Genomic DNA, 11,375 nt, shown 5'->3' on the forward strand with positions numbered 1-11,375 from the left:
ATTATTAGACGTTAGGTAACACCTGAATACCGAATCGAATATTAAAAGATACCAATTGCCATGCTGTCATTGTGTTGCCTTAATAATTGCTTGGTGGCTAACATGTTGGATCTGCAGCGCTGCCATTATTATTTTTGGAGCACATCAGCTCTGCAGAGCCTCAGAGCCTGAGAGAAACCCTGACGCAGAGGCCTAAACTGACTTAACATATTTTCAAATGAAAGTCTGCGTTGGCTTGGGTTTATTTACTTCATCCCTGTTTATAGTGTTGTCAGATTATCTATCAGTGATATGTTTTTAGAGAGAAAGAGCTGTAAGGTCATTTTTTAAATGGTAGCATTTTGCGGTGTTTAGTTTCACTGCTGGAGGATTTTGGAGGTCAGCTGCTGTGGTTAGTCTCTCGACAGGCACGCTGTTAATGAGGGTGTGTGTGTGACTGTCTTTGTTTATCTCTGTACCACAGCACAGCCTGTTGTTGGGGTTTTCTCAGCCTATTTACAGCACAACAAGGACATGTTATCATTCGTTTTTCCAGCTACAGAGCACACACACACAAGAACAAAGAGACTGAAGGCCCATTGAAATGGGATTAGTAGAACCGGGTAACAACGGTAATGTAACATTAGCCTTGCACCGCCTGCTTTGATTTATAGTCTTTAGGGCAGTTGTAAGGGATTGAACATTAAAAAGATGTGTTATCGTAATTCCTTGTCCTCTTCCTGCTCACTCAGTTGACCACTGGCATCTCCAGTGCTCTTATAAGGTTTGTCTTTAGCATTCAATAATTTTTACTCATAAAAATGCACATGTAGCACACATTCAAAAAAGAGGCTTTGAGTGTTCCTGCAGTGATTTTTAATCTTCTCTTTGACCTCCAGGAGGTAGCTTTTTGAAAAAGACAAAATCAATAGGAAACTGAATCATCAATTCATATAATTTAAGTCGAAAAGACAACCAAGTCTATTGAATTCAGTTGAAATGGCCCTATTATCTCTCGTACACTGGGAGTTAACTTGTTAAATTAGGAAAAGCACATGGGGTAAATAAAACAAATTAGCCATGGCTCATTAAGTGTCCCAGTGAGCCATGTCAGGGAGTTAGCATACACACTGCCAGAGCCCTGGATGCAGTCAGCATTAATGTTATTGATCCAGCTCTGCTTTACCTGCTTTGACAAGTTGCCGCTGTTAAATGGGTTGATGGTCCAGGTATATGGAGAACTACTTCCTTATCCAACTGCATGCTAAGGGGTTTGCCAAAGTAGAGATCAATATACCTCTTCTGTCTCTGATGTTTTGTTTGATTGGAACACTGTTGTGTCTCGTCAAATGTGTTGGTTATGTTTATGTATTATGTCACGTCTGGTCGTGTCTGTTTATTTAGGTTCTTCATCTCTAGTCAGTCTCTGTGTTTATTGTCATGTCTCGTTTTCCATTTCCTGTTTTATTTTGTACTTACCTCTTGTCTTTCATTTCAGGCCCTGTTTCTTCCTCCCCTTGTGTGTTGTTCCCACCATCATCAGCGTCTGCCCCACCCCTGATTGTTTCCACCTGTCCCCACTCACCTCATGTTTAAATAGTCCTGTCTCTCCCCTGTCCTGTGTCAGTTCGTCTTGTTTGTTTCCCCGAATGGTCGTGCCAAGCCTCAGCTCAGAAAGGATCGCTTTCACTCATGTCAGGTTTTGTAGTTTTGTTAATTTTGTAGGCTTAAGTTTTTCTTAAGTTCTCTTTTTGTTATGCCTAGTTTTTTCCTCCTCGTGAGCGCCTTTTGTTATTTCCAGTACCTACTCTGTTAAGAGGGATTACCTGATCTGTGAAATTAAAATTAAAAAAATGTACATTCAAGACTTTATCTCTGGGTCATGCATTTGGGTTTATCAGTTTGTGTCAAGATCCTGACCAACACCATCTCTCTTGAGCTCTTAAGATTCAGTAAGTGCAGATAGAGTATGTAAGGTGAATTGAAGATATGGTTATTACATGTATTAGGCAAGACAAGGCAAGGCAGGCAAGGCAAGGCAAGGCAAGTTTATTTATATAGCACTTTTCAACACAAGGCAATTCAAAGTGCTTTACAAAAAATGAAAGAGATTAAGAAAATTGTCAGGTGGTTGGTAGGTATGACAGTTAGTCACCTGCCAGGGGATAATCAGGTGAATCCCAGTGGCAATCGGCAACATCTGGGTCTGAAGCAAGCCAACGTCGGAAGAGACTTGAACCTACATTATTTGTAATGGTCAGCAGGAGGCGATTCTCATGGTTGCAAAAAGAAGTTGGATTGTGTAGAAGTCAACAAGAAAATTACCCTACTTCCAACCTGATTTATTCACCTCAGTAAACATTTTGCTGTTTTTTTATAATCTCCATCACTTGTTTTAATTATTCTTCAGCAGAGCATGATGTTCATTTTGTAAATCATAGTCATATACTGTAAAGAGGAAAAATAGACGATAAAGCGATAATGCTTTAGGGCTTCTCTACCTTATTACTGACCAGTCACTAACACAGGGTTGTCCTGTCTGGTTGCTCTCTGTCTTTAATGCTTTCATCTTGCTCATCTTGTATTTGTACCTAACAGGAAATATTCTGTTACATTTCGGTGGCCTAAAATGGTTTTGTTCAGTTGTACTTTGTTCCTACCTCCTGTATCACTGCTGGTTCAGACAACCAATATTATTCCAAAGCGAGGTTTCAGAGCTATTGTCCACAAACCAATGTGTGATGTCAGTGTACAATTATTGTATACAGTCTATCGTCAGTAAAATCAGCACCATGTAAGAGCTTGTGTTAAAGCCTTTTACAAGAGATTATGGTTTCATCCTCAAATGGGTTGGTGCGGTATCTGTAAACTCTGTATTTGTAGTAATAACAGTATCAATAATGAATGTGTGTGTGCAGGTCTCAGTCTGGTGGTTGGCCTGGTGTTATATATCTCCAGTATTAATGACGAGGTGATGAACCGACCCAGAGAGCCGGAGCAGTTCTTCCACTACCGCTACGGCTGGTCCTTCGCCTTCGCTGCCTCCTCCTTCCTGCTGAAAGAGGTAATCAGACAACCACACACACTCAAACACACACACACACTCAGATTTTCAAGTAAACACTCAATGAGCAGTTCACGGTGACACTAATATATACTGATGCTTCACATTCACTGACGCTATGTAACTGACAAAAGAGATAATATGCACACCACAGACACACACGCAGATTGTTTGGAATTCAGCGTGGATGTGGACCAACCACTGCTTAGCAACACAGACTCAAGCATGTGCACAAACACAGACTTACAAATTGCTTGTAGCTTGCTGTGATGCAGACTATTTCAGCTAAACACACACGCACACACACACACACACAAACTCGTGTGCCTGCGTAGGAGCCCATCGCCCTGCCTGCATCAATATTCATAAATGTTAATAGCTTGAATACTTGAGGGCAGCAGCTCTGTCGAGCACAGCTCCATTTGCATCAGAATATTCCTCGCTGGGGGGGCTCTGCAACTCCTTCTTCTCCGTCCTTCATCCTCATCTCCTAGCTCCTCACTTATATCTTCCTTTTTTCCCACCATCTCTCTCTAAGTCCTCTACTTTTATCTTGTCTCTTTAATCTTCAGTTATGTAATCCTCTGTTGTCCCTTACCCTCTCTTTTCTTCTTCTCTTATCGCGTCCCCCCCTCTTTGTTTTTTGGTTTAGTTCCCCTGTTACCTTATTTCTCTCCCACTTCATTTGCAGCCTCTCTCGCCCATCTCCCCTTATCCGATTTACCGTTTTTCTCTTTTATCTGATCTCTCCTGTCACTGTTCTTTCTCCTTTCACATATGCATTCCCTTATTTTGATTATTTCCCCACTCCCCATTTTCTTTCCTACATGTCCTCCATTTGCATTTTATTTTGTCCCCTCTTCTCTTCTATGTTGTCCCTTTCCATTCTCTCCTCTTCCTTGCCCCTTTGTATTTGTCATCTATCTTTTCTCTTTCTCTTATTTTCAGTTCTTTCACTATTCCAATCATCTCCTCTCCCTGTTTTTATTCTTGTATCGCCTCCATCTCTTTATTCTCTTACTGTACCTTCGGCGTCTCATCTCATTTGCACACACATCATGCGCCTTGGTGACTGGACATCTCCTTCATAAAACTAATAAAAGGGGGAGTAATCGGGCAGTTCGATGTGTGTGTAGAGGTGTGTGTAGAGGTGTGTGTGGTTTACACGTAGCAGCCTGCAGTCACTCGCTGTTCTGATTAAGGTAAACACAGCGAAGGCGGTGCGTAAAAAGGCACAGCTCTCGGTGCGCTGGTGCTGCACTTCTCAGAGGCGGAGTTACACGTCCCGCTGCCTCCTGATGCTGCAGCCATTTCATGAAGTGAAGGAGGTGTTCCTTCTATAAAACAGCTGCGGGCAGCAGATACCGTGAGAGTCCCGGACATGAATTCATAGATCAAGGCAGACTGGTTTACTCTCCTGTTTTGCCAATCCGGTGACCATAGCTCTACACCCCTGGCCGACATGTCCTTAAAATGAAGTCTGAGTTTGAAATATATCTCAAATAATGTATGCACTGCCATTTCCCCACATAAACATAACAGTCTGCAATTAAACGGTTGTCTCCTGTGCGCTCCTCTTCCTACTTGGCGCACCGGTAACTTTCTCGTGCGCACAAGAGGCTGAGACCAGGCTGAGCCGCCGAATCCCTCGGAACATCATAAAAGCCATTTTCAACGGTTTTCTGGTGGAAGATTAACTAGGCTACTGGATGAAATAATATGAATATAAAAAAAATATTATGATAATTGTTTTTAATATATTTATAATTCTGCAAATATTATGATAAACTCACAGCTATTTTGCGGCCCGGCAGTAACACCTCCGCGTCCCGGTACCGGTCTGCGGACTGGGGGTTGGGAACCCCTGTACTACAAGACACGGAGGATATGATATTGCAATAACCCTAGTATCTTTGTGTTTCTCTATGTGTCGCAGGGGGCAGGAGTCATGTCAGTCTATCTCTTCATGAAGCGTTACGCTGAGGAGGAGCTGTACCGGCCTCACCCCGCCCTCTACCGACCCCGCATGTCTGAATGCAGCGACTACAGTGGCCAGTTCCTCCACCCAGACTCCTGGCCCCCCCCCCAGCGGGGCCGCAGCGCTTCCGAGGTCTCCTCCGACATCTCCATCCAGCTCAACCAGACTCCACCTTCAAAGTCGCAACCCAAGGGGGGCAGCAGCTCCCAGCAGACGCCCTCTTCCTCTGGGCCTTCATCAGCTGCCAGCTACCAGCACCAGCCGGCCTCCTCCTCCTCCACTTCCTCCTCCTACCCACACCCCCTCCATCTGGCCGCCACCTCCACCCTACCCAGAGCATCCCATGGCCACCCTCAGTCCCATCCCCACCCCAGTGGACCCCCACCCCAGTCCCTGCCGATGGGGGTGCCACCATCAGCCGTGCCTCCTCCGCGCTATCACGCGCACATGCGAATGAGTGCCTCGCCATGCTAGGCTACTTAAACAAAACACAACTGGGGGGGGGGGGGGTAGATTGGTTATAGCTCTTACACACCACACACACACAATTCCTGTATCTACAAAATGTGTGGGAGGAAAGATGCAGCAGAGTGGATGAAGGAGGGAGGTTTAGGGAGATCAAATAGAGGAAAGAAAAAAGAGGGGAGGAGGGGAGGAGAAGCAGGTGGGCGGAGGGATGACTCACTGCTGCTGCTCAGCCCGAGACGAAGACAGAACTTTAAACATGCTGGGAGGGAAAACGGGAGGGGATACGATGATTAGTAGCAACAAGACATTTGTGAGGTTTCTGACGGGTACATACTGTACATCATCAGGGCCGTGATACCCAGGGTGAAGCAGCACAGGAAACAGGAAGCTGAATCATTTCCACAACTCTGGCCATTCACTAAAAGAACCAACCTTTGAAATAAGGTATCTGGCTAAAAATGTATTATCCTTTCATCAAACAAGGAATAAGGATGCCTGCTTTAAAAAGATTTTAAGAAAATCAATCAAATATCTTTTTGGAATGTCATCGATATGGTTGGGAAGGTTACTATGTTACATCTTCATTACCTTTGACCACTTTCTTAACAAATAATGAAACCATAAGAGCAACCCCTGTAAAACACAAGACTACAGTGATATGGATTTTGATTATGATAAGGAGTACAGGTGATGGATGAAAGACAATTCAGAGTGATATTGGTTCAGTTTACTGTGAATGTAAAAATAAAGGAACCCCATAATATTTTCAAATTAGGGCTATCAGTGATGAAATGCCTAATTGTTCATTATGCATGTTAATTAATAACATATTACCCATTTACAATAAACCTTAAATAAAGAAATCAATATATAATATTCATGTCAACATTGAATTGGACATATATGCTAAAAGAGAAAGATAACTTTTCTTTCTAACAACCATATTTCAAGATGGCATTTGAACACATAAGAACCACATTGTGATTGACCTTTACCCAATTTTAAACTGTTTGATCTTGATCACACCATAATGTTACTTAATGTCACCTTGCTGCCGTCTGTTGACATTAGCTGTAGCTGTTAGCCAAGCAGTAGTGTAGCATTACGACTCCATTATTATGTGTCATCGGCTAGTTAACTGCTAGCAGCTAACGTGAATTAGCTCTCCTCCTGCCAATAACAACACAGATGTGTTGTTTATGATGTAGCATTATCAGGTATTCTTTCCCAGTATTGCTTCCCAACCGTGTTCATGAAGAACTGACTGATATGATAAATAATGTCTATATTATAATAATCCGTAGTTTATACAGTATCACAAATATTATATACACAATCGGAGTTAAACTGTATATGCATAGAGATTTACACTTTAACTGTATAGAAAGTATTCTTCCCCCTCATGCTGCAACAAAAACGTAATCCCGTACCATGAGGTGTATATATTATAGTATGTTTTAGGTGTTTTAGCTATTACATTTTATAAGCTGTTTGTATTTTAAGAGAGAAGCTTTGGGAGTGAATGTTTAAATGTTGATGGATGAAACTGAGAGACTTTTTAAAGTGCCGATTGAGGTTGGAAATGTTCTGCGGTCGCGTCAGCAGGATTCTGCAAAGTTAGCATTGACTGAACAAGAGGCTGTCCGTGATCATCCTGGTTACAATCAAAATGGCTGCCTTGGAGATGCTGTTGCCATGGAAGTGATTTCTTAGGTATGTACATATTGGTATTTGAAACCAGAACTCTTAAAGCCAGGTTCAGAAATGGAAACCGACTCTTCCTCAATTCAATTCAATTCAATTCAAAACCTTTATTTATACAGATAAAACCCATTGAGATCATAGACCTCTTTTACAATGGTGACCTGCTTCAATTAGTTCCAAACATTAATACAAACATGACAGAAAACAAAGGACATTATATGATACTACAGTTTGTATACTAGTAGCATTTACAGACACCAATATTTTCTGATTGTATAGCGTCTATCCTAGCTTTAAAAACATGAAATGGAATCAAACTGCTTAGCTTCCATTCCTTTTTCCTGGTTTTATTTATGATAATATAAGGTTTATATTAAGAACTAGATACTACAGATATGGCACTTTGATGAACACATGCGTACATGGGAGGCAAACTGAAAACCTGAGACAGATGGCTTTGCATTTCAATGTACCTCCTGGTTTAATCTATTATTCATATAAGTAGCTCAGTCTCAATTTATTGGAGTCTACATCTTTTCACTAATATCTGTTGGGTCCAGACAATTCCTTATCAAGTGTATTTCAGAGATGAAGGTTTCATCTGTCTTGTGATAGAGGACAGACTATTGTACCATTTGATTGGAAATACCTGGGAATTGTCTCAGCCACTGTAAACTACCCAACATCTTAGCCAAATTGATATTCCAAAAAGCCCCAGGTAAAATAATACTTCGCCTTTTTTTTCATCGGCTTTCAATAACCCATATTTAAGTTTTATGCTATGGCATGTCATCATTAAAAATTGAAGGGAGGAGGTTGGAAATATCAAAATCCAGTTTTTGACAGATTGTGACAGAATGATTTACTTAACTGAATACTGAATTACTACTGTTTCAACTCAAGATCCACTTGCTTGCCTGTTCTGAAGTTTTGACCCAATCTCAAGGCCCTCATCAGCAAATCAATATGAAATTTGCATATGTTGAGTGGAATTTTTTTGGGGACATTCAGGATTTTCAGTTTGACTCCCATTGAAGTTCTCATGGTGCACAGTGAATTAAAGTGAAACACTTAAGAAGTTCTTGTTTTTGTAGCATATTAACAATCGTGCCCAACATAGGGCATTATTTGTAGCCATTTTTAGACCTACACTGGAAAATGTTATGCTTACATCCTGTGGTACTGTTAAGAGAAGAACAATGTATCAAATGAATTGCTGTGTTAGCATCTGTTATGAATATTTGCTTTGTGGAAAATAAATAGGAACTAATTTAGCCGCTGAGTATGAGAGCTTTTGCTGATGTTTTGCGATGTTTCCTTTTAATTGCCAAAAGCTGAGCATTCATGCTGTGTAGTGAGCACACACACACACACATATATTTATGTAGCTGACTTCTGAGGAGTTGTTTTCTGAGACATAAACATCAGAACCAACAGTGTTTCTGAGGACATCACAGCAGAGACGTACAGTTTTGATGCTGTGAGCCGATTTCTCAAATGTTTACTTCCTTTACTTCCAGATCCCTAACTTTGATCATGGTGTAAATATTCATACTGAACACACATTACACAGTCTACCTAAGACATGTTGACATTATCAAGGTAAAGAAATGTTTAAAGTTTACATGTTGAGTCCAATGACATTTGACTGACTCAATACTGGTCAAAAACTGACCTTAAGATTAATGTGACTTTAATTGTTTATTTTTCATAATGTTTGCAAACATGCTATATGCAGGAGTGTGATTTTTATCTGCCAGCAGTGTTTTGTTAAGTTGAAACCAATAAAGCTTGCCTGGTTCCAGACTCATATGTATTGTTTATTATAGTTCATTTAACACACTTGAGAAATATGCATGTTACAGCCGCTGGTACCTTGTGAGCTTAAGTCTGTTTGTGTATGTAAATGAGCTGTGCAGTTCCTCTGCTGTCATTGGCCGTCCGGACCGCTCAACATCCGCGGGGATTGGACAGACGTCGCCCAACCCCTGCTCGCTTCTGCCACGTCATCCGGGGGAGGAGTATAAAGGCTGAGCACGGACAACAGTCGGGAGGCTCTGTATTTTGTGTCAGATGCCTCAACCCTATCCTTGTGATAAGCCTTCATTCTGTGAATTCTGAGATTTAGCGTGTGTCTTTTGTATTAGCTCCACCTCGAGTTTAAAGGGCTTCGCAAGATCGGGAGCAGCGAGCACAGGAGCGTGACTCAAAAGTGTCTTTACACACTCAAATGCATGCTGGCACTCAGGGGTCCAAACATATTCCACCTTGGGACTTATCAACCTAGTTAGGGGTTGAGCTACAGTGGAGAAGTTACGGCAGAAACTGCGGTAGTAGCCTGCCATACCGAGGAAACGGCGGAGATCACTCCTGGTGCCGGGCACCGCACATTCAGCCACCGCAGTAACCTTAGCCTCCACTGGTCTAACTTGGCCTTGCCCAACCTGCTTTCCTAAATAGGTGACCGTAGCTTTACCAAACTCACATTTGGCCAGATTCAAAGTAAGAGACGCCTGTGCGAGCCGGGTGAATACCTGCCCCAGAATCTTCATGTGCATCTCCCATGTGGGCGTGTACACAATGAAATCATCCACCAACTGGGTTACGTCATTCTGCTGGCTCTCCTGCAGATGACCTAACATGGTTGGTGGATGACCAGGAGTGATCTCCGCCGTTTCCTCGGTATGGCAGGCTACTACCGCAGTTTCTGCCGTAACTTCTCCACTGTAGCTCAACCCCTAACTAGGTTGATAAGTCCCAAGGTGGAATATGTTTGGACCCCTCAGTGCCAGCATGCATTTGAGTGTGTAAAGACACTTTTGAGTCACGCTCCTGTGCCCGCTGCTCCCGATCTTGCGAAGCCCTTTAAACTCGAGGTGGAACTAATACAAAAGACACACGCTAAATCTCAGAATTCACAGAATGAAGGCTTATCACAAGGATAGGGTTGAGGCATCTGGCACAAAATACAGAGCCTCCCGACTGTTGTCCGTGCTCAGCCTTTATACTCCTCCCCCGGATGACGTGGCAGAAGCGAGCAGGGGTTGGGCGACGTCTGTCCAATCCCCGCGGATGTTGAGCGGTCCGGACGGCCAATGACAGCAGAGGAACTGCACAGCTCATTTACATACACAAACAGACTTAAGCTCACAAGGTAGCAGCGGCTGTAACACCCCCCCCCCCCCCTTAAAACACAAACCCCACAGGGTTTTTGTGAACCATAATACATCACACACCATGACCACAGAACACATCACTCCAGTCTGGACAGAGCATCTGCGAACACGTTCTCTGAGCCTTTCTTGTGTCGGATTTGCAGGTTGTAGTCCTGAACGATCAGAGCCCACCGCATGAGACGCTGATTGTGGTTGTACATGCGGGACACAAAGACAATGGGGTTATGATCGGTAAACACTGCAACCGGCAAAGAACCAGACCCGATATAAACCTCAAAGTGCTGGAGAGCTAACAACAAAGCAAGGGTCTCCTTTTCAATGGTAGGCCAGCGTTCCTGTGAGTGGATATTGCGTAGAGCCAGGTGATTAGCACCTGTAGACCCGCACCAGCTGTGTGTTTCCACAGTCCCGTTTTGTTTATTGTTTGTTTCCACTTTAGTAGTGAGATTTGTTTTTCTTTGTGTAGCGGTGCAACTCCCTTTTGGAGACCCTTTGTGTTGTGTTATAGTCAGGGCTGCACATAACTGGTGCGCAGGTGCGCATGCGCACCTCCGCCAAAAAAAGAGCACCGGGTCATTTGAAACAAAGCGCATTTGCGTACCAACATTGAGAGGGAGAGAGAAAAGAGAAAATAGAGGAGAGATGAGAGAGAGAGAAGAGAGAGAGAGAAAGATATTTGCGAGTTGCATATGAACCATGATATGAACTCAGGGCCGGCCCGTAGCACTGGCTAGATGTTCGCCTAGGGCGCCAGATCTGGGGAGGTGCTGCGCTGGCAGTTCTGGGAGGGAAAAAAACATTTTGACCGTTGGGGCTCATCCTAATTTTCGGCCTTGATGTAACAATATTCATAATTAAGTAAATGTAACACCCTTTTCACCCCGGTTACACGTTTCATTTGCCCTGTACGATGGGCGCTGTAAGTGATGAAAATGGGGGATGTTGGCTTATCTGGCGCCCGCAGCTCACAGACAAAATGCGAGTGAGAGAGGGAGGGTGCACCGGT

At 43.1% G+C, this 11,375-nt stretch overlaps 1 protein-coding gene across 1 annotated transcript in view; it reads left to right on the top strand.

Annotated features, from left to right (window-relative positions):
• Window positions 1–9,003, top strand: part of cacng7a (calcium channel, voltage-dependent, gamma subunit 7a) — a 50,385-nt gene extending 41,382 nt beyond the window's left edge. The window contains exons 5-6 of the mRNA XM_034199677.1: window positions 2,898–3,043; window positions 4,980–9,003. Of these exons, the coding sequence (XP_034055568.1) occupies window positions 2,898–3,043; window positions 4,980–5,495 (662 nt within the window). The 3' untranslated portion in view covers window positions 5,496–9,003. The remainder of the gene's footprint in view (window positions 1–2,897; window positions 3,044–4,979) is intronic.
• Window positions 9,004–11,375: the final 2,372 nt, after the last annotated feature.

Source organism: Gymnodraco acuticeps, unplaced genomic scaffold (assembly GCF_902827175.1).
Source record: "Gymnodraco acuticeps unplaced genomic scaffold, fGymAcu1.1, whole genome shotgun sequence".
In the NCBI taxonomy this organism is placed as follows: domain Eukaryota; kingdom Metazoa; phylum Chordata; class Actinopteri; order Perciformes; family Bathydraconidae; genus Gymnodraco; species Gymnodraco acuticeps.